Genomic DNA, 17,542 nt, shown 5'->3' on the forward strand with positions numbered 1-17,542 from the left:
CTAACATTTCCTCACAGATGCCCCTCTGGCACCGCTTTTCCCCTACAACTCTTCTGTTTCTTCAGAGAAGAGAATCCGGTGGAATTCCCCTTCCCAGAGCACCTGGTTCCACACAGGCAAAAAGCCCCTTGCTCTGGGATCTAGCTTCTCCAAATGCACATGTTCCCTGGTCTGGGGTCTTAAGGCTTTGACCCCCAAACACCCCTCATCATCATCCAAAAGCCCGATGACCCCTGGGCCTCTCTGAAGTCCAATCGGGTATCCATCTATACCCAGCCCTGGGGCCACCTCCTCCAAGAAGCCTTCCCAGCCTGACTGAAATTCAGCATCTCCTTCCTTGTCAGGCAATGGCATTAATGCGTGCCTTTTTGGTTACAATTCAGTGCACACTTCCTGAAACTTTTACACAAGCTGGTCTGGTGCACCCTCACCCCACCCCTTTCCTGACCTCCCACTAGACTGCCCCCCTCACCCGCCCCCCCCCTTGCAATAGATTGACATTTTGGAGGCACTGGTGCCGCGTTGTGTCTGCTGAACCCACTCCCTCATGCAAATCATGACAAAGACATCTATAAACCACAGAGCACAAGACGTAGACTGAATGTAAGATCCAAGATCTCTGCATGCAGATGAATTCAGTGATGCTGAACATTCTTCTCTCTCTTTTGGAGGGGAGAGGGGGTAGAGTGAGCTCCGGCAGTGCTGGTGCTCCAAATCTGCCCTTTGGGTAACCTCCCTGACTTCCAGAAGCCAGAAGACAAGGGCTTTGGGATCTGAGAGCCCTAGCGCTGCTTGCTGGGTGATCTTTGGGCCACTCAACCTGTTTCGTTCCTCCAGGAGAAATGGGGATCATAATCTCTCTCCAGCCGGGCAGTGTGGAGGCTGAAGTGGGAGGAAGCACCCAGACAGCTCTCAGTGCTTCAGCAGGTCGCTGCCCCTTGTGGAACCCGAGTCCCTCTTCTGGAAAGCACAGGCCGGGGTGAAGCGCACCTCGGCACTCCGCTTCCCCAGATTTCCGGGGTGCCTGACCCTTTGCGTGTTGACGGTCAGCCTCCCCGACCGAGTTCACGGTTGCGGCCTCATTTGAGCCGCGTCCAGGCCCGGCTCAATTGCCAGAGGCTAACAGAGCTGAATGAGTGGCTGCGGGCAAGGCCGCAAGGCTCCACACTGGCGCCCAGTACAGCTGGAGAGTTTGAAACCTCGGGATTTGAGCGCGGAGACCAGAAAACCGGGCAGCGGATCCCGCGTGGTAGAGGGGTGACCCGCAGGCGCACGCGTTCAGGCTGATCCCACGTGGGCGCGCGCCCTAGCCTCTCATCCCCCGCCTTACGGTGGCTCGGGCACGGGCCCCAACCCCCACCGTGTCCCGGGGCGCGTGTCCCACATTACCCACCCTCTCCCCGCCCGCACTGCGCGGCCAAGGGCGCGCGCGCTCTAGATGCTCCCTCCGCCCCGCGTGGTCGGGGGCGCGCGGGCCGGGGCCGGGGGTGGGGTCGCCACGGGCTCGGCCCCTTCAGTTCCCGCGCTCGGGCCCCGCCGAGGCCCAGGAAGTGGCCCTAGGCCGCGGCCCTCGCCCCGCCTCCTCCCGCCCGCGCTTATCACCTGCTGGCCCGGCGCACGCGGGCGGGGAAGGAGGGCGACAGGGGGAGCGCGCGGGCGGCCAGGAGCCGGGTCGCCGGAGGTGAAGCGCGGCGAGGATGGCGGCGCGGGGCCCGGGGCTACCGCCGCTGCTGCTCGCGCTCTCGGTGCTGCTGGCGCTGGGCCCCACCGCCGCGGCGGCCAAGCTCAACATCCCCAAAGTGCTGCTGCCCTTCACGCGGGCCACGCGCGTGAACTTCACGCTGGAGGCCTCGGAGGGCTGCTACCGCTGGTGAGGCGCGCGGCCCACGGCCGGAGGAGGGAGGGCCCCGGGGCCGGGCGGGCCGGCAGGCGGGCGCGCGCTGCAGGTGCGCCGGCGCAGGGAGAGCGCGGCCGCGGCTCGCCGGGCCGGGCCGCGCGGGGCCGGCGGGAGCGCGCGGCTTCCGGGGCCGGGGCGGGCGCCCGGGGGCCGGCGGGGCGGCCGGGCGCGCCCCCAGCGGGCCCGCGCGCAGCAGGTGCGCCGGCGCGCTCTTTCTGGGCACCCGGGCCGCTGCCAGGCCGCCCGGGCCCGCCGGAGAGGCCGGCCGCGCGGAGCTCGGCGGCTTGCGCGCGGGTCGCCGTCACTGCGCATGGCGCCGCCTGGGCCTCCGCGCGCCTCCGGCTGGAAGGGAGCGGGGCCCGGGCCGCTGCTAGCTGTTTGTGCGGGAGGAGGGAGCCCGAGAGTCGGCCTGACTTGAGGAAGGGCTCCGGGAAGGCCCTACCAGGGAAAGGGGTCTTCAGGACTTCCCCTGTGTGAAGAGGAGTGCCCTGGAGCTCCTGGGCCAGGGATGGGGGTCCGCGTGGTCTTACTCTTCCCCTTCATGTCCAGGACTCTGGGGAGCGGATGCTCAAGGCCCTCCAAAGCCCTAGCCCGGAGACGCAGGTTTCTTGGTTTTGTCCGGTGATGGGGGACTCATCCCTGGCGCCGGACTGGTGTGGGAGTTGGGTTTGTGGGGAAGTATGAAAGGCGTGCGTGGGAAGAATCATACCCGTTCGGCATCGTTGGGAGGAACATAAACCTTTGATGAAAGGTCTTGCGAAGGAAACCCTAGGGACCCATTTTACAGATGAGAAATGAAACGCAAGGACTGCTTGGTGATTCACCTCCGGTTGTCCAGAGTGGGGTTAAGCCTTTATGCTCAAAACTCAGGCTTTTTTTTCTGTCCCCTCCGCGCTTCCTGGGGCATCAGGAATTCCACATTCATTGTGGAGGGGTGGGATCTCGGAAACCCCAGAAAAGAATGAAACCAGAGGCCTCCGTTTGTTCCCTCTTACCCCCTAGACCGAGAGGCCTGGCTGGGCAGGGTAATGTGGCGCAGACCATCCATCTAAGCCGCCAGAGAATTCAGCTTCTACTCTCGCAGGTGGAGACAGCCCAGGGTGTGACTGAGGCCCCACCTTGCTAGAGATGAAAAAAGGCGGTTCTCTGCCCGCTTCCATGAGGCGCTTTTGCCTCTCCCTTCCTTTTCCTGTTTGATGCCTGGGTCAGTGCTGAGGCTCAACAAGGTGTGATCACCTTTCAGAGAACAGGTGTGCATATGTATGTTTTGAGTCTGTCTGGATATCAGTGTGTGTGTATCAGGCAGACATGCTTGACCCCGACCCTGGCCCAGAGCAGCGGTCTTCCTCCTCAAGTATGCTATTTGCAGCTATGTGTTTTCTGAAAGCGGCCTTGTGAAATAAAGCCATGCTGAGTCAGCCAATTGCATTTGGGGCTTAGTGCCTTATGCCCCGGGAGGGTCTTGTTTCTGGCTTGGCACCAGAGGCTGGCCTTTGGCTCAGAAGTTTTCTATATACCTGACTAGGGCCTTGTCTTGTGTGGGAAGATGAACTGCTAGTCCATGCTTTCCAGGAGATACATGCTTGTTCTCTGATGGAGGTTGTCTGTTCTCTTGATATATGCGCAAGAAAGAGGAAGCTGATTGTTAAAAACAGCTGGCTTCAAATGAATCCCTTTGGATGTATTTGTGTGCTACTTCCTTTGAGATTCTATAGCTACACTCTTTTTCCCCCTAAGTACATTTTCTTTTCTGAGAGGGGCTGGTGATTTTTAATTTACCTGTAAAGCTTCTTAGGAGGAAGGGGGGGGGGGGGGGGGAACCACATTCCTAATCTCCTATGCATCAGAGAAGTGCTAAGTACCTTATGACTTGTTTTGCATCTGATCCATCATTTTCATCGCAAATGTGTAACTGCTTAGCTTATGTGTCTCTTCAGAGGTATTTGGTGGTGGTGATTTTCCCCTGAATTTCACAGGAAAATCTTCCATCAATCAAGCATTGAAAATATTTATTTTTAGTAGTACTGTTCCTAGTTTAGTTCTCTGTTGCTTTAGTTTTTGAAGAATTTCCTCTGGAGGTTTTAAGAGTTGGCATGCAGATGAGCTATACGTCCACAGGTATCTAAACCTGGGAGGAAACTATCACCTTCATCCAGGAAGTTAAGTCTGCTATGGAAGAACAAAAGAATGAAAACTCTCCTGGACCTTGGGGGAACTTTTGCTCAATCGTTTGAATTTGGAGCCAGATTCCACGTTTACACTGAAACCGCTGCATGCCTCAGCCAGTGCCTTAAAGTTGACACTTTTCCTCTTTCTTGATTTTATAGCATCAAATAGTCGGACAGTGTTTGGCCCGGGGAGCCCTAGAGATCGTAATGCAAATTGTCCTCAGGGCCTCAGAGAAGGAAGGGCTCTGTGATGTGGCATAAACACAGGTGGTCCCCGACCAGCGATGGTTCTACTTAGATTGTTCAGCTTTATGATGGTGCAAAAGCGATAGGCATTCAGCAGAAACTGTACTTGGGACTTTGAGACTGTTCTTGGGACTTTAGATCACTTCCTGGGCTAGCGGCATGCAGTCTGACACTCCCTCCGCGAAGCTGGGCAGCAGGCAGCAGCTACAGGTCAGCCATGCGATCACGCGGGTCAACACCCAATACCCTTACAAGCATTGTTATTCACTTCCAGGTACAGTATTCAACAGTTACAGGACACACTCAACCCTTCATTATCAGATAGGTCTGTGTTAGAGGATTTTGCCCAACTGGAGGCTAATATAAGTGTTCCCAGCACGGTTAAGGTAGGCCAGGCCAAACTATGATGTTTGGTATGTTTGGTGTATTAAATGCACTTTCAACTTGTAATACATATGTTTTTGAAGTTTATTTTGGAGGGAGGGAGGGAGAGAGAGAGAGAGAGAGAGAATACAAGTAGGGGAGGGGCAGAGAGAGAGAGGGAGAGAGAGAGAATCCCAAGCAGGCTCCCCTCTGATAGCCCGATGTGGGCCTTGAACTCACACACCATGAGATCATGACCTGAGCCAAAATCAAGAGTCGGACGCTTCACCGACTGAGTCACCCAGGCGCCCCGATAGTTTCAATTTGAGATGCGTTATCGGGGCCTGACCCCATCGTAAGTCGAGGGAGATCTGTGGCAATAGTCTCTGAGTTGAGTGGGAGCTCCCGGGATGCCACCATTCCCACCTCCTTCCGGGACTTGAGGCCTCTGGTTAATTGGCCAGCCACTGATTGACTCACAACCCTGAGATTAAGAGTTGCACACTCCACCGACTGAGCCAGCCAGGAGCCTCAGGTCTTTTTTTTTTTTTTTTTTTTTTTTTTTAAGGTATCCTTTTATATACAAAATGGCATTACCTAGAGAATTGGGAAAATGTAGAAAAAGAGAAATAGGCCCTAATCCTTCAGCGTAACACGGCCAGTCACTATTTGAGCTTCCTTTTAGTCACTAATTCCCCCCCTGGAGCTCCTTTCTAACATTGCCTCATGCTTGGTACTTGGGTCATTTGGTATCTTTTTCTCTGCTAACCACCAGCTCACATTAAGGCTCAAGTATTTTTCTTTTCTTTTTCTTTTTTTTTTAAGTTTATTTATTTATTTTGAGACAGAGAGAGAGAGGGAGAGAGAGAGAATGTGAGTGACAGAGGGGCAAGGAGAGAGAGAGTCCCAAGCAGGCTCTGCGATCTCAGCATGGAGCCTGACACGGGGCTTGATCTCATGAATCAAACGGTGAGATCATGACCTGAGCCAAAATCAAGAGTCAGACACTTAACTGACTGGGCCACCCCGGTGCCCCAGGTCTCAAGTATTTCTTTATGGTGTTTCATTATCTTCCAAAATTCTGAGTGTCTGAGCACCATTCTGGTGTTCCGTCATCTGCTCACTCTTTCCCCTGTGATTGAAGTCCCAGGTTGTTCTGCTTTCTCCCCTGGGCTTGTCTTGGAGAAAGTGAGTATCTTAGGTCAGTTTCCCAGTGCAGCCTGAGACGAGGACTTGGTTGCCTGTGGTTTATTGGAGAGTGTGCTCTCCTGGGAGGCAGGATAGGGAAGAGGAAGGACATGAGAAAGGATGTGGTCCCAGAGAAAGTCTGTGTGACTCTTGTGACCTTGTGCAGTTGAAACGCACTTCAGGGCCATCTCCCTTGAGGTACAGGGGAAGCCGAGCTTTTGAGCTCCCACCCGCAGTCAGCCAGTGGCTGCCTCTGGGGAAGGGGGTGTTGTGCAACCTTCTGGGGCTCTGGGTGAAGCAGCCCTATTGGCCAGGGGTGTTTGAGTGGGTTAGGTTATGCGCACACACCATGAGCGGCAGCATGCCCCCCGCTGAGAGGGGGGGATCGGCCTGGTAAAGGGCATCTAGGTAGGGCACCCTAGATCCCCCACTAAGCTGCTGTACCCAGACTTCTCCTCCTTCCTTGTGCCCGAAGAAGCCTTCCCAGGGCACCCTGAAGCTGCCTGGCGTGTTGGCCAGGCTGGGTCCTAAACCAGCGTGCACTTCTCAGCCACAGGTGTTAGGGTTCTTGGGAGGCAGATGGGAGCCCTTCCTGCTCTGGTGGTCCCCACACAGTAGCCCTTGTCCTTGGCATGTGTTGCGTCTCACGCACCTCAGATGACCCTTGGCGAATTGGGGCACTTAAGAGCCGACAGTCCCTCTGCCCTTGCTGACCCGCGGCTGTGTGAAGTCCAAGGCCGCAGCGCACCTCCCAGGGCCTCTCGGCCAGTCCCGCTGCAGCCTGGGGAAAGTGGAAGAGAAAGAGGAGGGGCAGGGTTTCCTCTGGCTCTTCCGGGGCCCCTTCTGCACACCGAGCCAAGGAAGAAAGTCAGCCAGCCAGCTGCCTTCTGCTGAGCTCACGGACTCAGCCTGAAGGACGGAGGCTGTTCATGTGCTTGAAGCTGGACAGGTGAGGCAGTAGAACCCAGGGGAAACTGGAGAACCAGGCCCTGAAATCGAAATAAAAAATTGACAATGTGGAAGCTTAACTAAAAAAGTGGGCTTGATTCAGCGGGAGGCCCATCAGTGCTCACTGTGAAGGGCCATCCTGCCCAAGTGCACTGGTCAGCAACACACATTTTGCAGATGAGGCCTGGGGGTCTACTTAGCAGGGGATGAATGTCTGTGTCTTATACCCGAGCCAGGCGCCACTCCTGGGCCTGGGATCGTGAACAGGCAGATGTGTTGGTGCCCTGCTGTCCTGGAGCTTGTAGCTGGCTGGGAGAGTTAAATGATAAACCAAGATGAAATGAATGGCTGCATTTCCTATGGTAAGAAGTCTGCGAAGGACATAAAACAACACGTTGTGACAAGGGCCGTAGAAGATGGTATGCGATTTTGGGCAGGGTGGTCAGGAGAAGCCTTTTTGAAGCTGACCTGGGACCTGAACGGGTACCAGCCAGAGGGAGAAGCAAGTGCAAAGGCCCTGGGGAGGGGCCGAGCTTGCCCGAGGAGCACAGACAAGGCATGTTTGGTGAGGGGAAGGGCGACGTTAGAGAGGGTGACAGGGGCCGGGCCATGTGGGACCTTGTGGGCTGTGGTTGGGAGACAGGAAGCGGGTTGCCAGGGTCAGGACTTGGGACGTGTTAGCCCGGGACCAGTTCATTCTGAGGGCCTTGCTCTCTGCTCTGCACCCGCCTCGAGGTCGGCCTGCAGCTCGGGGCTGCCTGGGCCTCGTGCAGTTCCCTTCGACGACTCACAGAGGGAGGTGCCAGGAAATGTGTGTTGACTTGAGTTGACCTGGTGCTGGGTTGTTTTCTTCCTGCCTCCTTTGTGGTCTGCTCTGCCCTGCTCTGCCCCCACAGTTGGGTGGCTTCCTCCCTGCAGTCCCTGCCTCTGCCCCAGAGGGGCGGGAGCCTGCAGGTGGAGGGGAGGCGGGCTGTGCGTCCCTCCACTCCCACCCACCCCCTGCTCCTGTGCATCTCTCACTTCTCGTTTTTGGACTCTCTTTCTGGCCTGGCCTTGGGTTCCCCTGCCCAGCTCCTGTTCCTGTGTTCTGAGGAGTGGTGAGTGGTTCCCCCAAGGCCGCGGGGCCCCAGAGCGCCTGACGCAGTGTGTGTGAGCTGGCCTTCTGTCCCACGGAATGGGAAAGACTGACCTTTCCAGAAGCCACTGTCAGCCCGTTAGGTTTCCTCAAAATAAAAGTGGATTTCTGGTGCCAATATGCAGCTTACATTTTTGTTCGTTTGTTTTTTAAATTGTGGTAAGATACGCATCTTGCAAAATTTACATCTTAATCATGTTTAGGTGCACAGTTCAGTGGCTTGAAGTACATTCATACTGTTGTGCAGCCGTCCCCACTGTCCGTGTGCAGGACTTTTCGATAATCCTCAACTGAAACTCTGCCCCATCAGACAGAAACTCCCCCTCCTCCTCCCCCCACAGCCCCTGGAAACCACCATTCTGCTTTCCTTAACACCTTTGAATATTTGCGTGTCTCCTGAGAGCAGACATGACCCCCCCCCCCCACCCCCAGAGCCTGGTAACATTGTTTTGATACATTTGTTTTTATGGTTACCAGAGATGTAGGGCAAACGGTATGGGCTTTTCATTTTCACTAGTGATACAAGGTTTCCTTTAAGAAAATTATTTTTGGGGGCACCTCGGTGACTTAGTTGCTTAAGTGTCCCAACTTTGGCTGAAGTCATGATCTTGCGGTTTGTGGGTTCGAGCCCCGCATTGGGCTGTGCTGACAGCTCAGAGCCTGGAGCCTGCTTCGGATTCTTTGTCTCCCTCTCTCTCTGCCCCTCCTCTGCTTGCTCTCTGTCTCTCTCTCTCTAAATAAATAAAACATTAAAAAAATTTTTTAATTATTATTTTTTAACATGTTTTATTTACTTATTTTGAGAGAGAGGAGGGGCAGAGAGAGGAAGAGAGAGAATCCCAAGCAGGCTCCGCGCTGTCAGCAGAGAGCCTGATGTGGGGCTTAAACCCACGAATGGCGAGATCACAACCTGAGTCCAAATCAAGAGTCAGACGCTTAACCGACGGAGCCACCCCAAAGGGTTTCCTTTTAAAGTGCTTTTTCTTTAAAGAAGAATCCATCTAGAAGAAAAAAATAAGAAAACGATGCAAGGGTTACCTGGACGTGACTGGACCCCTGGAGGGCAGCACACAGAGAGGGGGCCTGGAGGTGGGGAAGGGGCTGGCAGACTGCAGCTGTGCAGGCAGCTGCCCGGGAAGCCAGACATGCACATCTAGAGGCTTCAGATATCAAAGGGTGTGTGTGGCAGAGGGAGCCAAGATAGCAGAACCAGTTTTTTTTTTTTTTTTTTTCTGCGAATCCCTTTATATTATTCCCCACTTAATCCTAAAAAAAAAAAAAAAAAAAAAAAAAAAAAAAAAGGGGGGGCAACAAAAACAAAGAAACCCTTTTTGGTAAGAAGGACTACTTCCTGTGCAAATTGGTAGCCGGAGATGAGCTGGTTACTGGAAGAACCAGGTCGCCGTCCCCAGAGCCAGCTCGCTCCCAGGACCACACGGGATGGTGCCAGCGCTTCTCAGCCAGTGGGTGGTTCACTCGGGTCCCTTCAATAGGTCTTAATAAGATCAAGGACACTTTTCAGAAGCAGGATAAAGGATACACGTGGGGTTGTGATTCAGGAGGGGGCTGAGACCTCTTCTGCTGGAGTCTGGGAGCCCAGGCCCTCCCCTTGGGCAGCCCCAGGGCGGGTGGGAGGCCTTTGGCCCTGTTTTGAATAACAGCGCCTCCAGCAGGAGGGAGTAGGGCCCTGTCTGGACTGGGACCGGGACAGGGACTGGACCGGGTCCAGAGCCAGGCTGGGCTGAGCCTTTTTTTTTTTCCCTAGGAATGTGACCTTGGGCTGGTGACTTAACATCTCTGTGTAGATCTCAGGCTTCAAATGGGGGTTTTACCAGGATGCTAGGAGCAAATGAAACAGTTGCGTTGTGTTTCACCCTGTGCCTGACAGAATGAACACAAGGGGTTTTTTGGGGGTTTTGCTTAAAAAGAGAAAAAAATACCAGTACTTTGAATGAAATAAAGCAATAAGCCTTGAAGAATTCAGTCAGGGGTGTTTCTTTCGTCCAGATTCTTCTGCCTATAGGCAACAGGAAGCTCAAGCCAAAATAGTTTAAATAAAACCAAGGAATGTTGTTTTGGCTTCCGGAACTGAACTGAACGCCCTCGCTTCTGTGCTGCAGGGGTTCGTGTGACGTCAGCAGGACCTGGCTTCTCGGTCCTTGGGTCTTGGCTTTGGCCGGGTACCCTCCTGGGGTGTCAAGGTCACAGTTCCAGCCATACAGCCCCCAGAGTCCAGTCTAGGGGGGCACAGGCCACACAGCACCCATTCAGGCTGACTCACCTGGGCATGTGCCTGGGTCTGAACCCCTCTCCAATCAGGTGAACACAGAGAGCCGATTGGCCAGGCCCCAGCTACCTGTCTCCTAGAGTCTGGAGCAGGGTGAGCTCTCTGCAGCCTTATGGTCTGAGAGTGTGAGGAGAGGCAGCACCCACAGAAAAGCTGGGTACTGTTAGTGAGAGAGGTGGATGGGGGCTGGCCAGCCAAAATCCCACATGGGCCACCAATGGGAATGACATCCTCCTTGCCTTCCATTCAGTTAGGACTTTTGGTGAAATTAGGTTTCTAATTAAAAACCTTGTCACAAAGAAAAGTCCAAGCCCAGGGGTGCCTGGGTGACTCAGTCGGTTGAGTGTCCGACTTCAGCTTCGGTCACAATCTTGCAGGTTGTGTGTTTGAGCCCCATGTCGGGCTCTGTGCTGGTAAGCCTGGAGCCTGCCTGGGATTCTGTGTCTCTCTCTCCCTCTGTCCCTCCCCACTCACGCTCTGTCTTTCTCTCTCAAAAATAAACATTAAAAAAAAAAAAAAAAAAAAAAAAAAGAAAGAACATTCCAAGCCCAGATGGCCTGTCTGTAAATCCTACAAAACACTTAAGGGATGGATAGTACATGTTTTGTATAAAGTCAAGAAAGAAAAAGGAGTGATGATACCCTAGGTCATTTTTATGAGGTCAACATTCCACTTGTTGCCAACCAGACAAAAACATTACAAGAATAAGAAATCCACAGGAGAAAAGCACAAATTCTTTAACGGAATAGTAGCAAGTCAGATCCAGAAAACTATAAAAAGGATGATGAGTCATCATGACCCACTGGGATAAATCCCAGAAATGCAAGGTTGGTTTAACATTCACGATCACGGTAAGTCACCGTATCAATGGAATGAAGAAGAAAAGCCATATAATTGTCTCCATAGGTAAAGTGCATTCAACACCCATTCACGGTTAAACATTTGTAGTAAACTAGGCGTAGGAGAGAATGTATAACCTGATACAGGGCACCTGCCAAACCTTGTACCAGAGTCTTGTGCGAAAGGTATTGGGGGCAAGAAGTCCCCAAGGAGTCCACAAGCCGCGGACTCGGTCTTCACATTGTCTCTGAGGGAAGTTGGACAGGAAAAGGTCATTGCCAAGCCGCCGCCTGGAGACATTTATGCTTGCTGAGCCGTTTGCCTTGAATGCTCTTCCCTCAGATATTCAAAGGGCCAACGTCTGCCTCTCCTTCAGAGACATTTGAGTCTGTGCTCGTGTCACCCTGTCTGTTAAGGCTTCCTCTGACCATCCTCCTAAAAATCGCAACCTTTCCCGTCCCTGCATTATGTTTGTCCACAGCCCTATTGTGTAAGATCCTGTATTCACTTACTCGTTTTGTTTATTCTTCGCACTGAAATGTAAGCTCCATGAAGATGGGGATTAATGCATATCTTGTCCCTTGGTGTATCCCCAGCACTTAGAGCAGCAGATAACCTGGAGTACAGCATATAACCCAGCAAATGTGGATTCGGTGCATGAATGCATGAGGACCAGTGGGGCTGTGGGGGCTGAGAGGAGGGGGTGAGGAGGCTTGGGGATGGGGCCGTGCAAGAGCTGCCATTTACTGCGAGCCACGAAGCCATGAAGGCCGGCAGCCTGAGAGCTGGGAGAAGGAAGGGCATGTGAGGTGGCAGGAACGGCAGAAGCAAAGGAATGGAGGTATGAAAGCTGGGAGGGAATTCCGGGCAGAGGTTAGACTTGAAGTCTGATGGGTCGGGATCTTGCTGGCGGTGTGGTTTTGGGCCAGTTACCCTGTCTTGGCTCCACCGTTGACGGTGGGGGCCCCTGATGAAGCTGCTATGGGGGCCTGACAACAGGGACCAGGGTCAGGCTTCGCTCAGGGAAAGGGATGGACACGGTGAGGCATAAATGTTCATGATCTAGAAGGACCTGCATTGTCTTCCTTCCCTTAAAAAGCTAAGTTCTCGTGGTCAGCACTGCACGAAAGGCCTCTCATTTGAGAACCTTGTGTTTCCTGAACTTGAGAGCCTGCTATGTTCAAGGCCCATAATGAGAGCTTTATATCTTCTATCCCATCTAATCCACCCCGATCCTTTGCGGCAGGAACTATTTTTATTCCACCGTGCAAATGAAGAGACAGAGGCCTGGAGAGATTAGATTGTTTGCTTAAGGCCACACAGCAGGTGAGTGGCAGCACCCTGCTGTCTTAGGACGTCACCTTGTAGCAGAGACCAACAGAGAACAGAGGGAGGCCTGTCACCATCACCAAGTGCCGCTTACCATGCTGCGCCAGGGGCCCGGGGGAGCCCTGGGAGCCTGTCCTGTGGGCCCTGGGGCATGCTGGTCAGTGGGAAGACAGGGCCCACCGACCACCAGCTGAGATGTATGGAAGGACTGTGCACGTGTGAGCTGGGGCATCATGAATCCTGTTGGTGGACTGACAGTTAATTTAAACTGGGGTCAGAGGAAGGCTCTAAAGCAGAAAGATCCCTGGCCCTGCCACTGACAGCTATGGGGCTTTGGGAAAATTACTTGACCTCTCTGAGCCTCAGTTTTGTTTTCCCAGATAGGCCAGCTGGAGGATAAGTAATCTGATGGATGTAAGTATTCAACCCTGGTTTAACATGTGGTGGACAATCCCCTTTCTTATCTTCTAGCCCCTCCCTGCGTTAGTAAGGATTCTCTAGAGAAACAGGACCAATAACATATAATTTTATTATATACAAAGGGATTTATTATAAGGAATTGGCCCGTATGATTATGGAGGTTCACAAGTCCCAAGATCTGCAGGGTGAGTTGGCGAGCTGGAGACCCAGGGAAGCCAATGATGTAATTCCCATCCAAAGGCTGGCAGACTGGAGACCCAAGAAAAGCTGATGTTTGAGTCTGAAGACAAGAATAAGCCAATGTCCCAATTCAGAGGCAGTCAGGCAAGAGAAATTCTTTTTTTCTTGGAGGAGGGTGAGCCCTTTTGGGCTCTCCAAGCCTTCAACTGATTGTGTAAGGCCCACTGACATTAGGGCAATCTGCTTTACTTGGTCTACTGGTGTAAATGTCAATCTCATCCAAAAATACCCTTGCAGAAACACCCAGAATAATGTTTGCCCAGTTAACCTCGTGGCCCAGTCAAGCTGACCCCTAAGATTAATTACCATATTCTCCCAGCACACACACATGCACACACACACACATTTTTAAAAAAATTTTTTTAAGTTTATTTTAAAAAAAATTTTTTTTTAACATTTATTTATTTTTGAGACAGAGAGAGACAGAGCATGAACGGGGGAGGGGCAGAGAGAGGGAGACACAGAATCGGAAGCAGGCTCCAGGCTCTGAGCCATCAGCCCAGAGCCTGACGCAGGGCTCGAACTCACGGACCGCGAGATCGTGACCTGAGCTGAAGTCGGACGCTCAACCGACTGAGCCACCCAGGCGCCCCTTAAGTTTATTTTTTGACAGAGACAGAGTGTGAGCATGAGCTGGGGAGGGGCAGAGAGAGAGACAGAGGGAGACACAGAATCCGAAGCAGGCTCCAGGCTCCGAGCTGACAGCACAGAGCCCAACGTGGGGCTCGAACTCATGAACTGTGAAATCATGACCTGGGCCGAAGTTGGATGCTTAACCGACTGAGCCACCCAGGTGCGCCCCCTCCCTTTTTTTTTTTTTAAGTTTTATGTAAGTAATCTCTATACCCAACGTGGGGCTCGAACTCACGACCCTGAGATCAAGAGTCACACGCTCTTCCAACTAAGCCAACCAGGTGCCCTCCGCTTTTATACTTTAATCGAAACATGGTCCCTGGATGTCTCAGCACTAGCCAGATGTGAGGTATGCCTGCCCATCATCACCTCTGTTATCTCCTCCGGCACTCCCTGTCTCTGTCTGCCTGCCTCGGCGTGATTAGCCACTGTGTCTCCAGAATTGCCCGTCCTCCCTCTTTGGAAAAGCGAGTCTTCTCTTGCTGGATCCTAGATGGAGAAACATTCCAGAATTGCATATGTGTGGCCAACTCTTCCATTCCCAGCCCTGGAAGGAGCCAGCCTGAGTCTCCGGGGCATCTGTGGGGTTTTATGAGCCCACCCTAGAGAGCTGTGAGATGCAGACACAGCCCTTCTGTGCAGTCGGGAGGGGACTCGAGTAGCAAAACACACCCAGACCCGGCCTTGATCATGTGTATCCTGGCCCTGGCATGACCTTTAACTAGGTCCCCTCGTCTTTCTGAGCCTCAGTTTGCTTCCCTGTAAAAAGAGGGCACAGCAGTTTTCTAAGTTGCATCCAATGTTAAGGGGAAGTATGTGCATTTTTTTTTTTCAACGTTTATTTATTTTTGGGACAGAGAGAGACAGAGCATGAACGGGGGAGGGGCAGAGAGAGAGGGAGACACAGAATCGGAAACAGGCTCCAGGCTCTGAGCCATCAGCCCAGAGCCTGACGCGGGGCTCGAACTCACGGACCGCAAGATCGTGACCTGGCTGAAGTCGGACGCTTAACCGACTGCGCCACCCAGGCGCCCCAAGTATGTGCATTTTAAAGCTGAAATAGTTCTGGGGCACGTTGGTGGCTCGGTTGGCTGAGTGTCTGACTCTTGATTTCGGCTCAGGTCATGATCTCATGTTTGTGGGTTTGAGCCCTGCGTCAGGCTCTGTGCTGACGGTGTGGAGCTTGCTTGGGATTCTCTCTGTCTCCCTCTCTGCCCCTCCCTCTTGCATGTGCGCTCACTCTCTGTCTCTCTCCCTCAAAATAAATGAAGAAAGAACAAAGTTGAGATAGTATAGAAAATAACGAATAACATAATGCATACCCACAATGTTACCATTGGAATTAGCCATGGGTTACAATTTATGTATTTGTTTCCAGTCTGTTTCTTTTGGGTTAGAAATCCAACACTGCCAGTAAAGCTCAAGTTCCCTTTGCCGCCACCCCATGTTTCACCCCTTACCCCTGGCAGTCTCTCTTCGGAGCTCGAGTCCTGAGGGTACCTTTCCCTTTGTAATTCCCAACACTTTGAATGTGCTGTTTCATCCAGAATCCACTTGAACTTCACCATGACAGGGGCACATAATTGCTGGATTCTGTGGTTCTTTTGTGCCTCCTAAAAGTATAGCTGAGGGGCACCTGGGTGGTGGCTCAGTGGGTTAAGCATCTGACTTTGGCTCAGGTCACGATCTCGCGGTTCGTGAGTTCGAGCCCCGCATCAGGCTCTACACTGACAGTGCAAAGCCTACTTGCGATTGTCTCTGCCCCTACCCCACTTGCGCTCTTTTTCCATCTCTCTCAAAATAAATAAACTTGAAAAAAAAAAAAAAAAAAGAAAAGTATGGCTGAAGCAGGCAGGCCTCAGGACGCCCCAGAAAGACTCAGATAACTGAAAAGAACCCTTTTGCTGGTAACAGAAACACCACTGGAACGACTGTCTCAAGCCCTCCTGTAGGGGGGTGGCGTGAGCCTTCTCAGCTTCACATGCAGCCTCCTAGTGCTGAGAGAAGATTCACGGGTGAAATGGGCGGGGGGGGGGGGGGAACGTGGTGCGGTCTGTCCCAATCCTGGCTCTCCGCCACATCTGTTGACGTTCTTTGTCACTTTATGAGGTGCCTTCTGGCCCTCCCAGCTGCTCCGTGAGAAGGGAGCCTGGCTCCCATTGTCCCAGCTTAGCCGAGGCAAGCAGGTGCAGGGCTCACATCCCACCACACGCCCGCGCTGGAGGCTGCCCTCCCCTGCCTGCGCGGATCGCGCTGTCTTCTGGCTGGGACCCTGGACAGCCCGCTCACTGCAGGCCCGAGGGTGGGTGGGGTGGGCACCTCCTTCCAGGCAGCTGGAGGCCAGGCACGCTGCTTTTCTTATCTGGAGGCTGCACTTCGTGCCCTTGTATCAGCCCTAAGTGTGAAGACGGGGAACTTTCTCAAGAGGCGCAAGAGCTCTCAGCACCCACCAACTCCAGAGCTGGTCCTCGGTGGGGGGGAGGATTAGAGGATATCCCCAGGACAAGTGGTGAGCTGGGAATAGTGTTTGCCTGCCTGGCTCTCAGTCCTCTGAGCTGGCCGTCGCATGCCTTCACCACTCACCTCGTGTGACAGTGACAGCTTGGGATGCAGCTGGTCCGCATGTTGGAATGATGAGGCCTGGGGTATGTTGGGTTACATCATAGGTATAATTAAGGTTAATTCACCCGTTGCTTGAATAGGGCTTTTTAATAGGAACTTCAAAACATAGGCGTGAATCGGCCGAGCACAGCATTTTTAGGGCAGTCGACTGCTCCGTGTGATGTTACAGATGGTGGATACGTGTCCTCATACACAGACTGTACAACCCCAGGAGTGAACCCCCCGCAAACGACGGGCTCTGGGTAATGATGCTGTGTCCGTGTAGGCGCCCCAGTTGTCACAAGTATGCCTTCTGTCCAGGGGTGTTGACAGCGGGGGAGGCAGTGCGTGTGCGGGGGTAGAGAGTATGGAACTTTCCACACTTAGCACTCAGTTGTGTGCAAACTTAAAACTGCTCTAAACAGTCTATTAGGGCGCCCGGGTGGCTCAGTCGGCTAAGCGTCTGACTCTTGGTTTCGGCTCAGGTCACGATCTCACAGTTCGTGGGTTCGAGCCCCGCATCAGGCTCTTTGCTGACAGCTCAGAGCCTGGAGCCTGCTTTGGATTCTGTGTCCTCGGGGGCTTGGATTCCCTCCCTTGACGGTAGGTGAGGTTTATGTTCTGAGTACTTCCGGTGGTGGTGTTGGTCCATCTCCAGGCATCCTGCCAGCAGCTCAGCGTGGGCTCGTGATGTCTGTGCCACACAAGCATCCCTAGGTGTGTGTGGAGGTGCCACTGTGCCTGCCTGGTTCCGGGAGAGGCACTCGGTGACAAGTGGAGATAGATGTCTTTTTGGCTGTGGTTTCACACCATTGCTTTTTAACACCAGGCATTTTTTGTTTTCTTAGAAGTTTCTTTCTGAATACCCCAGATCAATGGAGTTCCAGTGAGTTTAAGCCAAGGGCTGGGAGGGGAGCTAAGACTGGTAGAACCTGCTCTGTGCAGAGTGCAGCTCGTAGGACAGTGCTGGGTGGGCACCCCTCCCCTGGGTCCTGCACACTCCCTGAGCGCAACACCTTGTTCTCTGCTCTGCAGAGTGAATCGGAGGAGATTGTGCACCTGCTGATGATCCCCTGCTGGCTTGTCATGGCTCCCAGAATAAATCTGAGCTCTTTACTTGTGGCCCCCCGAGCCTCCCTGACCTCAGTTCCTGCCATCTCTTTGACCTCAACCCCCGCCATCTCCTTCAAAGATTTTTTTTTCCGGTTTTATTGAGCTATAATTGACACAGAACATTGTATTAGTTT

General features: G+C 53.2%; 1 protein-coding gene across 4 annotated transcripts in view; it reads left to right on the forward strand.

Annotated features, from left to right (window-relative positions):
* The first annotated feature begins 1,474 nt into the window (after nucleotides 1-1,474).
* NUP210 (nucleoporin 210) overlaps nucleotides 1,475-17,542 on the forward strand; it is a 108,138-nt gene continuing 92,070 nt past the window's right edge. Inside the window, exon 1 of one of the 4 annotated variants that reach the window (XM_045493957.1) lies at nucleotides 1,475-1,870. In XM_045493957.1, coding sequence (XP_045349913.1) covers nucleotides 1,698-1,870 — 173 coding nt within the window. In that variant the 5' untranslated portion in view covers nucleotides 1,475-1,697. The remainder of the gene's footprint in view (nucleotides 1,871-17,542) is intronic. The other 3 variants (XM_045493958.1, XM_045493956.1, XM_045493955.1) reach the window with 3 other exon arrangements.

This window comes from Leopardus geoffroyi, chromosome A2 (genome assembly GCF_018350155.1).
Source record: "Leopardus geoffroyi isolate Oge1 chromosome A2, O.geoffroyi_Oge1_pat1.0, whole genome shotgun sequence".
Classification (NCBI taxonomy): domain Eukaryota; kingdom Metazoa; phylum Chordata; class Mammalia; order Carnivora; family Felidae; genus Leopardus; species Leopardus geoffroyi.